Genomic DNA, 14,199 nt, shown 5'->3' on the forward strand with positions numbered 1-14,199 from the left:
CAGTAACAGATCACATGAAGTACTTCATGTACAATACAAACCTAGTTTAATAAATAAAGGAACACAGGTGACTGTACTCTGGGAGAACACTCAGTTCCTGATGGCCTGTTTACAGCCTTCTCTGAGACTCCACGGCCACTTCCACCCGGGCAAGTCTAATGGTACGGCCATGAAGTTTGTAGCCATCTTGCCTTACAATTGCCACAGTGCCAGGCTGCACCTCAACACCTGCTGGCACATGACAGATGAGCTCATGCTCATGTGGGTCGTATTTATCACCAATGGGTGCCATCTTCTCCAGGCCATGCTTGGCAAACACACTTTTCAGCTTTGCTTCCAAAAGTGACAGCCCATGGCAGACTTTCTCCAGAGTGAGCTTCTGGTCCTCAGGCTCTGCTCCTTCAGAAAAACATGCAGTTGTCTTCTCCAAAATGTCTGCCACCTCCACCAAGTCCTTGCAGAAGCTCTGGATTCCTGCAGAGAAACCAGACCCTTATGTCTGAGGAAATCAATGCCCCTGAGCACAGTTTCCCATAGGCCCAGAAAGGTAGCTGGCATATTATATCCTGGATACTCCCAGAAAGTGCAAAGGGTTGCCACACAGGACTTAAGGATCGACTTTACCACCACAGCTCAACCTTAAGAAATCAGTGTGCATGAGTGAATGAATGACCAGGAACCTCATTGGGAAATGGGAAAGAGGATCAGAATTCAGGTTAAGTCATTACACAACAGGCTTAAAAAAACTCCACTCTCTTAGCTGGGTGTGGTGGCACACGCCTTTAATCCCAGCACTCTGGGGGCAGAGGTAACAGGATCACTGTGAGTTTGAGGCCACCCTGAAATTACATAGTGAATTCCAGGTCAGTCTGAGCTAGAGTGAGACCCTACTTTGAAAAACAAGCAAACAAACAAACAAACAAAAATCTGTCCTCTTAAAACAACATGTTTTTCTTTTTGCTATTCACTTGTGGTATATGCACATTTTGAAAACTATAGCTTATTGGGGCTGAGGAGATGGCTCAGCAGTTAAAGGTGCTTGCTTACAATTCCCCAGGACCCTACATAAAAGCCAAATGGGCATTTGTGTGCAATGGAAGAGACCTTGGTATACCCATACACACATGTAAATAAGTATGAATATGAATATATAAACATACACACACATATATAAATAATTTTATTTTTGGCAGAGAGAGAGAGAAGAGAAAATGGCACGCCGGGGCTTTTCAGCTGCTGTACATGAACTCCAGGCACACATACCCTTTGTGCCCATGTGCAACAATGCACGCTTGTGTCACTTTGTATCTGTCTACATGGGACCTGGAGATTTGAACATGCACTCTTAGGCTTTGCAGGCAAGCTGTGAAGTTACCTGCTAAGCCATCTCTCCAGCCCTAAATATATCTTTTTAAATAGTATTTATTTTCAAGGAGATAGTGAAAGAGGGAGAAAGAATGAATGAGAATGGGGACACTAGGGCCTTTTGCCACTGCAAGCAAATTCCAGATGCATATGCTACTTTGTATATCTGGCTTTATACAGGTGTTGGGGAATCAAACCCAGGAAGTCAAGCTTTGCAAACAAGTACCTTTAACTGCTAAGCCATCTCATCAGCTTTAAAATTGGAGCTGGAGAGATAGCCCAGTGGCTAAGATGCTTGCCTACAAAGCCTAATGAACAGGGTCTGATTCCCCAGCACCCATGTAAAGCACAAGGTGGTGCAAGCATCTGGAGTGTTTGCAGTGCTGGAGGCCCTGGTGTACCCATTCTCTCTCTCCTTGCAAATGAATAAATTAAAAAAAGAAAACAACAAACAAACGAACTAGAAGCCAGACGTGGTGGGTATGCCTCTAATCCCAGCATTTGGGAGGCAGAGGTAGGAGTGCCATGAGTTCTAGGCCACCCTGAGACTACATAGTGAATTCCAGGTCAGCCTGGGCTAGAGCGAGACCCTACCTTGATAACCCGCCCCCCAAGCTTGAAAATTACAGCTTGTCTCAGTTGTGCAAAGGCCATTCCCAAAAGGGATAATATATTAACAATAACAAAAGCTAGTTTTAAATCAAAGCTTGATTTCTAGTGGTCTCTCTATCCATCTTGCTCCTCAGGTAAGTGGTATAGCAGAAGTCTCCCAATTTTCCTATGTGATGGTAATGCTCTGTTGTCAACTTGATCCGATTAGGAACCCACAGGCATTCCTCTGGGGTGGGTCTCTGTGGTTGCTTCCAGGAAGAAATGACTGAAGAGGAAATCCCTCCAGTGTGAACCCTTCCCCCAGAGCGGTGGGCCCTCCTCGTGGTGGGCTGTACATAAGGAAGCCCTGAGAGGAAAGAGCCCCTCCCTCCCACCTGGCTGCTGGTGCTGCTTGGTGGCGAGTGCTTCACTTGTACTTGTTATCTGTCCTGTGTGGCTATCGTTCATTGACATTGACTAAGACATTGTATTGTCCTATTTGCTATGGAGATTTCCATAGCTCAAAGTGAGCAACTTTCAAGGATTTTATGACATGGAGGTGATTACATGACTGTAGCAGACAGCTTCAAGTTCACTGAGATGAACTTTCAGACCAGGCAGAGTTATGGAGGAAGGGATTTATTGAAGTTTACAGAGCCAGGGGAACTTCCATAATGGCAGAAGTTGGCCTGCCTTCACAGGCCCAAGCAGACAGAGAAGCACAAGCCTAAAGGTCAAAAGCCACAGCACACTTCAGGAACTCCAGCTAGGCACACTTTGCATATCTTTAGATTGAAATCGGAAACCCATCACCACAACTTAAGATCCACCTAGTGACATTGCCTCCAGCCAAACTACAACTACAAACAAACAACTGAATATATTGGGGGCCATCTATTCAATTCAAACCACCACAATGGCAAAGGAGAAAACAAGTTTCCATGGATTCCTCTGAATCATAAAATTTCAAACTGTATTTATAGGCTAACTAGTGGCAGGCTGTGGCTTGCTGAGCCCTGTAATAAGCTTAGAAGAAGCAAATCATGGATGAAATATCTGGAATACAAATTCACAATTCATATTCCACTGACACTTGAAGCTTTACGATACACAGCACTAATGGCACTGGAACTGGCAAAGGACAGAAGGAATGCGGTCATACACTAAGCAGGGAAGAGACAAGCAGCAGGAAGGAGTGCAAGAGGTAACAACACGGTTGTACCACGTTCATGCTGTGACACAAAGTACGATGGCTCTGGTCTCAGCTCTAAGAACAGAAGGTAAGCTGAGACTTGTTCTTGGCCCTCAAATCCAGGTGGTTCAACAAACAGCTCTGGAACTAGAAGTGGATGAGAGACTACTCAGTTTCTCCCACAAAAACAAAACAAAACAAAAAAACATGGAATACAGCTAGCCTGTAATTTGATTCTGTGATCTGAGTTTTTAAGTTTCCTAACTCACCAACTGGCAGAGGACCAATAGCAATGCAAAGGATTCCTGTCTAAAGTCCTGAAGATTTTCAGGTGGGGATAATAGTTGATTATTGCCCTATGGAGAGAGACAATTTTGCATCCACTAAGCAGATTTCAGCATTCCCGACTGTCATGTGTCTGCTCTTTGAATACTGTTCTGAATATTTTCATTAAAATATTCAGTTGTTTGTATAAGTACTAGAATGCTGGAACTATACTAACAGTACATGCTTAGAAAATAAAATAAGCAAAGGTTTTGTAAAAATCAACTTTATTTTAGCACAGTTATTTTGATGCCACTTTCCGTGTGCAGCCCAGAAAGCTTATAGGCTTATAGGGAAGTAGAGGAGGGTCAATAAAGGACAGTGGTGTACTTCTTTAGAGCTCAGTTTGCAGATCTGCTAAGCAGATGCCCTTCAACTAGGTAGACTTTATTGTAATAAATCTCTCACCAAATCTCTTGGCGTCTTCCACACACCTCTGGGTCCGTCTCCGTATGTTCTCACAATCAGCTACAGCTCTCTGGCATCTTAGCTATACATCAGAAGGAACAAATGTTACAAGTGACAAGGACCATTTTCACTTTACAAACCTCAGCCCTGAGATAGGCTTTACAGACTACGGAGCTAGGGATATAGTTCAGTGACAGAGTGCTTGCCTAGCATGCACCTTATGGCTCTAGGTTCAATCTCCAGAACCACCAGGGGGAAAAAAAAATCATGCAATAAACCAGGACTAGGACCAGTGGCACAGGTATGTAATGACACCTATTTGGAAGGCAAAAGGCTCACACCTTTAGCAATCTTGTTTTAGTATAACCCAGATCAGTGGTAGAGTGTTTGCCCAATAGGTGCCAGTCCCTGGGTAAATTCCTCAATACTGTTAAAACACACTAGGAGTTGTAATAAAAAAAAAAAATTAAGCTAGCCACTCCAATTCCTAGACAAAGTCACCTATTCTTCTGCAAACTGGACAAGCAGTCTTTAGCATATTAGTTTGAACACAATGGTTTCCAAGTTCAGTACCTAAAGAAAAAGCTTTCTGTTTCACATTCTTCCACACTTTTAACCTTTAACTTTCTTTCTTTGGCTTGAACTCTAGGACAACTGAGAGGAAGTTATAAAGGGGTTGAAGGCCGTTATTTTAGTCCCAGTCAGGGCTTTCTCTTTCTTTCTTCTAATTCCAGGTTCCTTCAACTGTTTTCATAATACATGCTTCTCAGCTCCCTACCACTGAGTGGTTTTGCTTTTTTTTTTTTGGAATTACTCTGGTTTATCTATCTCCACTCAAAATGTGTCAATCGGTGGTCCCACTGTGGTCTTTCCAGAAGGGTGCAATAACCTCACAAGCCCACAAATATTATTGTCTACTACCTGCCAGGCACTGTACAACACCTTTTTTTTTAAGGACAGGGTCTCCTAAGGCCCAGGCTGGCCTCAACTAGGTATGTAGACAAGGACAGTTTTGGAGTACTGATCCTCCTGCCTCCACTCCCACTTGCCAAGTGCTGGGATGACAGGTATATACAATCATGTCTGCTGTATATGGTGCTGGGGATCAAACTCGGGATTCTGCACTCCAGGCAAACCCTCAACTGCACTATATTCTAGCCCTGTAAGTCTACCTTTAAGTTGACAAAATGTCAGATATCCAAGTACTATGATGTAAGAGGAAACTAAAAAAAGCTGACTATCCTTAGTGAATGACATTTTAAAACTACAGATGGGCTGGAGAGATGGTTCAGTGGTTAAAGGCACTCGCTTATAAAGCCTGACAGTCTGAATTGGACTTTCCAGTAACCACATAAAGTGGCATGTGTGTCTGGAGTTCATTTGCACTGGCAGGAGGCTTTGGCATTCCATGCTCATTTGCTCTCTCAAATAAATAAAAACATTAAAAAATAACTATTGTTTTTGCCTAGTGTGCTTAGTAAGAGAACAGGGAGGGGAGTGCAAAGAGTAAAGAACCAACTAGAAAAAGTTCATTTTAAAAATTAAAATAAAAGTTGCTTGAAGATTCAAAATAAGAAAGAATATAAGGAATAGACCATATACAATCTACTCACTATTGCCAGGCATGGTGGCTCATGCCTTTAATCCCAGTATTGGGGAGGCGGAAGTAGATGGATCACTGAGTTTGATGCCAGCCTGCACTAGAGTAAGTTCCAGGTCAGCCTGGGTTAGAAGTGAGACCCTGCCTCAAAAAAACAAACAAAACTTAAAAGAAAAAAATCTACTCACTGTTAAATCCTGGACTTCCTTCTCCAGTTTAACAGCTTTTAGCCTTAAGGCTTGTTCAGCAAGAGAGGGCCCAAGCTCATCAGGAGGGTCATCAGAACTGCAGTCTTCCCCAGCAGTTCTCTGGGTTGCAGTGCTGAATGGGTGCAGCCATCCCCTAAGATGGGGGATAGGGGTGGGGTGGCACATAATGAAGAAATGCCATCATAAAAAGACAAAGTCATGAATACAGCCCAGAAACTTCCCAACATTGAAACTACAGAGAAAAGGTGTTTTCAGTCACAGTAACAAATAAATACTACAAAAGCCCTTACTAAGCAGTTAACATATTTTACTTGGATCTTTTCACCTCATGGTATGTGAGATACTATTTTTACATACTTTAAAAAAAAACAATAGTTTTGTTGACATTTAGTTCTCATGCCATACAACTTAACATTTAAAATGTATGACTCACACACTTCAAAAATTTTAGTATAGCTATAGTCAGGTATCCATGATTTTGGAACATCTTTATCACCACAAAAGAAAGCATGTACCCAGTCATTTACCATTCATTCCCCCTTAAATCTTCTGCCCTGGCAAAGCCTGACATGTTTGTCTTCTACAGATTTGCCTTTTTCTAGATGCTTAATATAAACAGAATCATGGTCATTTAGGAGTGGCTTCTTTCATATGTTTCAAGTTCATTCGTGTAATTGCATTTACTAGTGATTCATTACTTTAAGAAGTATTTCTGAAGGGCATGGTGGCACACGCCTTTAATCCCAGCACTCAGGAGGCAGAGGTAGGAGGATCACTGGGAGTTCGAGGCCACCCTGAGACTACATAGAGAATTTCAGGTCGGCCTGAGCTCAAGTGAGACTCTATCGCAAACAAACAACAACAAATTATTTATTTGACAGAGAGAAAAGGAAGGAGGGATGAGAGAGGGAGGGCACATGCCAGGGTCTCTGCAAACAAACTCCAGATGCATGTGCCACCTGATGCACCTGGCTTATGTGGGTACTGGGGAATTAAGCCTGGGTCCATAGGCTTCACAGGCAAGTGCCTTAACTGCTAAGCCATCTCTCCATTCTAATTCATTACTTTTGTTACTAATATTTCAGTGTGTATGACTGCCACATTTGTTCACTTATTTGTCAACTAAGGACATGGGTTGGTTTTATGTTGTGATAAATGATGTTATTAATGAGATAAATGGCATCATAATCCCTAATTTATTAATGAGAAAACTGAGACTGAAAGGTTTAAGGTTTAACGACTTGCTCAAGACCACATACTTAAGCTGCTAGGTGGCATGTGCCTACAGTCTCAGATAATCAAGAGGCCACAGCTTGGAAGGATCTTGGTCAGTGTGGCACAGTAAGAGATCCAAAACAAAACAAAGCAAAAAAACAACAAAAACAAAACAAAGTCATACAGTTCTGGTTCAACTCTTTACCTTACAGAAAGGGAATTTAGTAATGGGAGCTAGATGAGGCTTAGAATTTTAAAGCCTTTTTTGACCAGAACATAGAAGGCTTTTAACTTGTGCTGAGTTGAAAACTCAATTCCACATAAAACTAAGATGCTTGCCTGCAAAGCCTAAGGACCTGGGTTTGATTCACCAGTGCCTATGTAAAGTCAGATGCACAAGGTGGTACATACATCTGGAGTTAGTTTACAGTGACTAGATGCCCTCGTGCTCATTCTCTTTCTCTCTCAAAATAAATAAATAGGGGCTGGAGAGATGGCTCAGCAGTTAAGGCACTTGCTTGTAAAGCTTAGGGATCCAGGTTCAGTTCCCCAATAGCCACATAAAGCCAGATGCACAAGGTGGTACATTTATCTGGAGTCAGCTTGCAATGGCTGGAGGCCCTGGTGCCCTTATTCTCCCCCTCTCAAATAAACAAATAAAAATGTTAAAACAAACAAAAAATAATTTAAAAACCACCATGTTATAGCCTCTGGACTAAATAGAGCCAAATCAGATACTTGTTTTAACCAGTTTCTGTTCAACCAGTTATATAATTTAGACGTGTAGCTGATGAAACTGGCTAAGGACTTGATGCAGCAGAATATGAATTCCTCAAATAACAAAGTGCTTGAAGCTGTCTTTCAGGAAGCACCTAATGCAGTCTATTCAAGGAGTTTGAAAATGGCCTATTAAGAATGCACATTCCGGGCTGGAGAGATGGCTTAGTGGTTAAGCGCTTGCCTGTGAAGCCTAAGGACCCTGGTTCGAGGCTCGGTTCCCCAGGTCCCACGTTAGCCAGATGCACAAGGGGGCGCACGCATCTGGAGTTCGTTTGCAGAGGCTGGAAGCCCTGGCGCGCCCATTCTCTCTCTCTCCCTCTATCTGTCTTTCTCTCTGTGTCTGTTACTCTCAAATAAATAAATAAAAAATTAAAAAAAAAAAACTTAAAAAAAAAAAAAAAAAAGAATGCACATTCCAAGCCGGGTGTGGTAGCACGTGTCTTTAATCCCAGAACAGCACCACTCTGGAGGCAGAGGTAAGAGGATCGCTGTTCGAGGACACCCTGAGACTACATAGTAAACTGCAGGTCAGGCTGAGCTACAGAGAGATCCTACCTCGAAAAACAAAACCAACAACAAAAATAATAAGAAATTCCTAGAAGCCAGCTTCCCTAGTCCATGACATTTTGACACAAGTTTCAAACCCTCTACACATGATCTGTGAAGAGGCAATGATGACACCAGAAAAAAAGAACCCTAGGGGGCTGGGCATGGCAGTGCACACCTTTGATCCTAGCACTCCAGAGGCAGAGGTAGGAATATCAACGTGACTTCAAGGCCACCCTGAGAATACATATTGAATTCCAGGTCAGCCTGGGCTAGAGTGATACCCTACCTTGAAAAATTAAAAGAGAAAGAGGTAGGGGGAGAAAACGAACCTTAGAGTTCCCCCATTCTAGCCATCTAATCCACAAGCAGCTTCTCTCCCTCCATAAACATTCCCCTATCAACTGCTTGGGGAGAGATCTGGGCTTTCTGCTTCCGACTTCTTTGTCAGTCAACCTTACAATAAAAAGTCATTCTAGGGGCTGGAGAAATGGCTTAGTGGTTAAGCGCTTGCCTGTGTAGCCTAAAGATGCTGGTTCGAGGCTCAATTCTCCAGGACCCACGTTAGCCAGATGCACAAGGGGGTGTACGCATCTGGAGTTCCTTTGCAGTGGCTGGAGGCCCTGGAGGGCCCATTCTCTCTCTTTCTGCCTCTTTCTCTGTCTGTTGCTCTCAAATAAATAAAAATAAACAAAATGGTATTTAAAAAAAATTCATTCTGGGAAAAAAGTTTTCCTCAGTAGGTGCAGAGAAGTGAACACTTGCTTGGTATCACCAAAATGCTTGACATTTAGAGCCGGGCGTGGTGGCATACACCTCTAATTGCAGCACTTGGGAGGCTGTGAGCTAGAGGCTACCTTAAGACTACACAGTGAATCCTGGGTCAGCTTGGGCTAGAGCAAAACACTACCTTGAAAAAAAAAAAGTTTGACATTTAGCTCAGTTTACATAGAAAGAAATTTAAACTAGGGTCTGTCTGGTAATAGCAGATGTTGGACTGGGGCAGACTTTTAAAATTTTTTTAATCCTTGGCAGGGTACTTAAAAAAAAAATTGTTGGGGGCTGGAGTGATGGCTTACTGATTAAGGCATTTGCATGTGAAGCCTGAAGTTCAATTTCCCAGAACCAATATAAGCCAGAAGCACATGGTGGCACATGCATTTGGAGTTCATTTACAGTGGCTACAGGCCCTGGCATGCCCACTCTCTCTTTGCCTCTTTCAAATAAATAAATAAAATATGAAAAAATGATAACTTCTGTAAATACTTCTTTATTTTTTTAAAAAATATTTATTTATGCAAAAAAGAGGGAGAGAGAATGAGAATAGGCACACCAGGGCCTCTAGCCACTGCAAATGAACTCCAGATGCATGTGCTACCATGTGCATCTGGCTTTACCTGGGTATTGGGGAATCAAACCTGGGTCCTTTGGCTTTGCCAGCAAGCCCCTAAGCCATTTCTCCAACCCAATTTTTTTTTTTTTTTCCTTTAGACAGGGTCTCACTCTGGCCCAGGCTGGCCTTGAACTCACTGTGATCCTCCTGCCTCAGCCTCTCCAGTCTAGGAGTGCACCACCATGCTGACTTTGACTAGGGCAGTTTTGATCTCTAGTTTAAGGAAGTTTCCATTTCACCTCCTGGATCCTGATAATTTGATTTCAAATAAAATCATCAGTGAAATCAATCTGAATACAAAAGCTCTTTAAAAACAGTTTATGACTTATATGAACAATCGTCAGTAAAGATGTAAGCAAAAGGCTTTTATCTCTTTTCAGGGTGATCTTGAATTCAACTATGATCTGGTATCCAATTATAATTGGTTCCAAATATTCAGTTCAGAAAATATAGATCTGGGACAAATAACACGCGGTGAAATCCCTCATTTTTCTAGAAAAACACATTTATCCAACAAAAAACAGTTCAAAGTATTCTCAGGGCCAGTTTGAAGAGAAATGGTCAGAGCTCAGATTATAGGAAAACGAGAAAAACAAACAAAAGAGCCCCAAAGGGCTTGATTCTAATTCCATCTCCTTCAGAAGAAACTTTTTTTTTCTTTGATCACTTCCTTTCATTCATAAACTTCCAAAAATCCTGAAATAAAACCACCCCACTAGCTACAAGCCTTAAATTCAACTCCTCATTCTCCCACTAGGGTGAGGTGTTAGGTCAGGTGCATTAAGATAAACTAAACCAAGCCAAAAAAAAAAAAAAAAAAAAAAAGAGGCGGGACCAGGGAGAAGGTTCACTTGTTAAAGGCACCTGCTTGCAAAACCTGCAGCCTGGGTAACCACAAGACACAAGAAGTGGCTTAAGCGCTTCGTTTGTAGTGTGGCAAGAGACCCTGGCCCATCCATATGCGCATAAGCATGCACATACGTGCAAATAGTATTTTAAAAAGGGGAATCCATGCAAATTTCCTTGCAGCTAAATATACAATTCACAGACTTTAATTCTTCCTCAGGAATATCCCCAGAGGATAAATAAAACCGTTCGCTAGGCTCATCGTCTGGAACCCCCGAGTAGCTTCTAGACAAGGTGACACCACGGTCCAAATATTCAAGCTTGCTAAATTACCAAATGTGTGTAAACTTCAGACGTGAAGTACTACAAGCAGCACCCACGGCTCCACGGCCCGCCAAGGGCCTGGGGCGGCAGCCGGCGTCAGCGCTGCGAGGGGCCGCGCGAACGCCCCACTGCGCGGCGCGGAGTCCCAGCCTTCCTGGCGGCCATGAGATGACCACGGCCCTTCTTCCCTTGGCTTGGACGAGCGAGCCTCCGGGCCTCAGTTTCCCCCTTACACATCCCGGGTCGCGAACGCAGCTGCGAGCAGTTAACCCTCGCCTCCCAACCCACAGTCGTCCCGTCATCGGCCTCCTCCCCACCGCCCCGCTTACCTGCCATCCGCCGGGGGCCCGGAGACCAGGAGACGCGGCACCCGCCGCCCGGCCGCCCACAGCGACCGCGCGGCCATGTCCCAGCCCGAAGAGGACGGGCGCCGCACACGCGCACTAGCTCAAAGTGAAGGACGCGCTGGGAACCACGCCTCCCCGCGTGCCTCCGCGAGCCTTTCTCAGGCGGACGAGCACTTCCGGCTTCCTGTGCGCCGCGCCGTAGGTCCGGCGTGCCGCGCTTCCGCTTCTTTGTGTGTGGAGTTTGTAGGGTGAATGCTTGGGTTACGCGAGGCTCCCAAGTGGGCGCTAAGTTCCGGTGCAGGCCAGTGGGCCTCCTTGGTGCCCTTACACGGTTATAAACGATAAAAAGGCCGGGCGTGGTGGCGCACGCCTTTAATCGCAACACTCGGGAGGCAGAGGTAGGAGGATCACGTGAGTTCAAGGCCACCCTGAGAGTACAGTATAGTGAATTCCAGGTCAGCCTGAGCTAGAGTGAGACCCTACCTGGGAAAACCAAATAAATAAATAAATAAGCAAACGACAAAAAGAAGTAGGACATAAGTCAAACTAGAACCAATGATTAAACGTAAGGGGCATAGTGTCTGCAAAACCCTGGAATAAAATACGTCCAAGGTGGAAAGTTTCCCTAAAAGCATGGGGTAATTGATCCGAGAGCTGAAGAACTGGTAGGTGGAAAGAGAAAATGCGTGGTGGCGCACGCCTTTAAACCTATCAATCAGGAAGCAGAGGTAGGAGGATCACTATGCATTCGAGGCCACCCTGAGACTACATAGTGAATTCCAGGTCAGCCTGGGCTAGTGAGACCCTACCTCGAAAAACCAAAAGAAAGGAAGAAAGAAAGACAGGGAAGGGGCATATTAGACTAGTGGATAGGCAAAAACATAGCGTGAGCACATTTGGTAAGTTGCAGTCAGACCATTCCTTCCGCTATTCTTACCATACCTTTTCTTTCACTGCCCTACCCCCCCTCCCTTAACTGTTTATCGATGCTATGTATTGTCTCAGGGCAGAGATATGTCTTGTTAATTTTCAGAGAACCTTCCCTTCCCCTAAAGTAGGTGATCATCTTTTTCCTGGATGAATGTTAGTCTAATTCTGACTGAAGTGACATGTGACTGGTCTGGTGATACAGGCCTGTAATCCCAGCTATTCAGGAGGCTGAGGCAGAGGGATCACAATTCAAGGCCTGCCTGGACTATACAGGGAGTTCAAGTCCAATAGGGGTAACTTTAGTGAGCTCCTGTCTCAAACAATTTAAAAAGGATATAGCTCAGTGTGGAGTGCTTTCCCAGCATGTGCCAGACCCATTAGCTCAATCCTCAAAAAAGCAGTCATTTGGCTGTATGAAGGAAACTGCAGGGTTTATGAAAACAGGTAGGGAAAACAAACTACTGAAACAGGTCAGGCAAAGGAGGAATATTTTGTTTTTAATTTTTTAATATTTGCAAAGAGAAAGAGAGAGGCCTCTTGCTGGTGTAAATAAGCTCTAGACACATGTGCCACTTTGAGCATCTGGTTTTATGTGCTGTAGTGGGTAATCAGGCTCCAGCCAGCAGGCTTTCCAAGAAAGTACCTTTAACTGTTGCGCCATCTCCCCAGACCATAGAGAGATGTTTTTATTTTGGTTCACTATAGGCTGCACCCGAACTTCTGCCTCTCCCTGGGATTACAGGTGTAGGCCACTTCACAAGGCTATCATTTTAGATAAGAGTAGTTACCCTAAGGACTCTTACTCATCCATGTTTATTGCTACTGTGCTCACAATAGCTAGTAAGTGGAACCTTAAATGCCCTTCAACTGATGAATGGATAATGAAGACATTGCATATTTACACAATAAGGTTTGACTTGGCTGGAAAGAAAAATGAAATTTATAGGGAAATGGTGCCTCTGGAAAAGATAACCCAGGTTCAGAAAGTCAAACATAGAAAGGGGATATGGGGTGGGGGGGATTAAGGGGATGGTATTTGTAAGGAAAGTATAAGAGAAAAGCAAGAAAGAACACCGGACTTGATCTCTACAGACAACTTATTGAGAGGTACAGCGAGGGGCAGCAGCCTTCTCACAGGATGAAAGCTGAAGCACTGAGTCAGCCTGGGGTTCAAACTTATAAGGAGGATCCTAAGGCAAATAAATAGACTGAATCAGCTGCAGGTCCAAGGGAAGCAAATAAGGCATCAACGTTATTTTCCCATAATAGGTTCTTTAGCAGAATTGTCTAGAGAGAACTGGATGTCTTCGTTCCTTACAGCCTTCTGGTCTTTATTTTTTTAATTTTTTTAAAGGTAGGGTCTTGCTCTAGCCCAGGCTGACCTGGAATTCATTATGTAGTCTCAGGCTGGCCTCTAACTCCTTAAGGTTAGTTATTAACTCTTTAGTTCCCTCTAGTTTTCAGGGAAGGCAATTAACCCTTCAGTACTATATATATGTAAGTAGAAGAACAGATTAATGGGGTGGGGGTGGAAAGGCCTAAGTGAGGTCAGGGAAGAGATTTAGTAAAGGAGGGGAAGGTTAATCAGAATCTAAGAGGGTATGCATAAGTCATATGGGAAACCACTTTTTTGGACAATGGTGCACCCAGAAGCCACAGATTGTTATTAGAAAAAGTTCATTGTCATGGATGGGATACTTTCCAGTGACTTGTTGGCCAGTGAGGTCCCTGATGCCCCCAAAACATTATAGGCCATTGTCAAGGCTTTTGGTTTCCCACCAGGAACAGATGGTAAGATCCTATTGCTGAAGACTACTACTTGCTTGGGCTGCAAGGTCACTGAGAAATCCTGCTGGAGCTGAGCTGAAAACCTCTTCCGTATAGACTAGTTGACAGAAAGCTGAAAAAAGCTATGCTGCATGCAGCTCCATGGGAGAGAGAGAGCGAAGTCACCAGTGGAGATAACAGTGGACACTGCAAGCCTTGAATTTGGCCAGCCAGGCCAAATGAGGCAAAGGTGCAATAGTTTCATGTCTATTATGGGGGAAACCAACCACTCTCTAATTGGGCTGGAGGCCTGCTCCACTGGAGGGAAAACATGCCTGATACTGAAAATCTATGTTGGGGGA

General features: G+C 43.9%; 1 protein-coding gene across 2 annotated transcripts; it reads right to left on the minus strand.

The window, feature by feature from the left end:
• Positions 1–29: 29 nt before the first annotated feature.
• Positions 30–11,216, minus strand: Grpel2 (GrpE like 2, mitochondrial). 2 transcript variants are annotated; one of them, XM_045132647.1, is made up of 4 exons: positions 11,123–11,216; positions 5,669–5,801; positions 3,881–3,962; positions 30–474 (listed from the first exon to the last, which is right to left on the minus strand). In XM_045132647.1, the coding sequence occupies exons 1-4, from the start codon at positions 11,197–11,199 to the stop codon at positions 110–112; spliced, it is 657 nt and encodes a 218-aa protein (XP_044988582.1). In that variant the 5' UTR covers positions 11,200–11,216; the 3' UTR covers positions 30–109. The 2 variants fall into 2 exon arrangements, with proteins under 2 accessions (XP_044988582.1, XP_004664815.1); XM_004664758.2 differs by having other exon boundaries at positions 5,669–5,822.
• Between the last annotated feature and the right edge of the window lie 2,983 nt (positions 11,217–14,199).

This window comes from Jaculus jaculus, chromosome 13, assembly GCF_020740685.1.
Source record: "Jaculus jaculus isolate mJacJac1 chromosome 13, mJacJac1.mat.Y.cur, whole genome shotgun sequence".
In the NCBI taxonomy this organism is placed as follows: domain Eukaryota; kingdom Metazoa; phylum Chordata; class Mammalia; order Rodentia; family Dipodidae; genus Jaculus; species Jaculus jaculus.

Coding starts and splice junctions, on each gene's coding strand:
- Grpel2 (XM_004664758.2), bottom strand. CDS start 11,199: ATGGCCGCGCGGTCGCTGTGGGCGGCCGGGCGGCGGGTGCCGCGTCTC. Junction 3,963..5,668: donor AGGAAGTCCAGGATTTAACA/GTGAGTAGATTT, acceptor TCTGATGTATAG/CTAAGATGCCAGAGAGCTGT. Junction 475..3,880: donor GGAAGACGCCAAGAGATTTG/GTGAGAGATTTA, acceptor GTTTCTCTGCAG/GAATCCAGAGCTTCTGCAAG.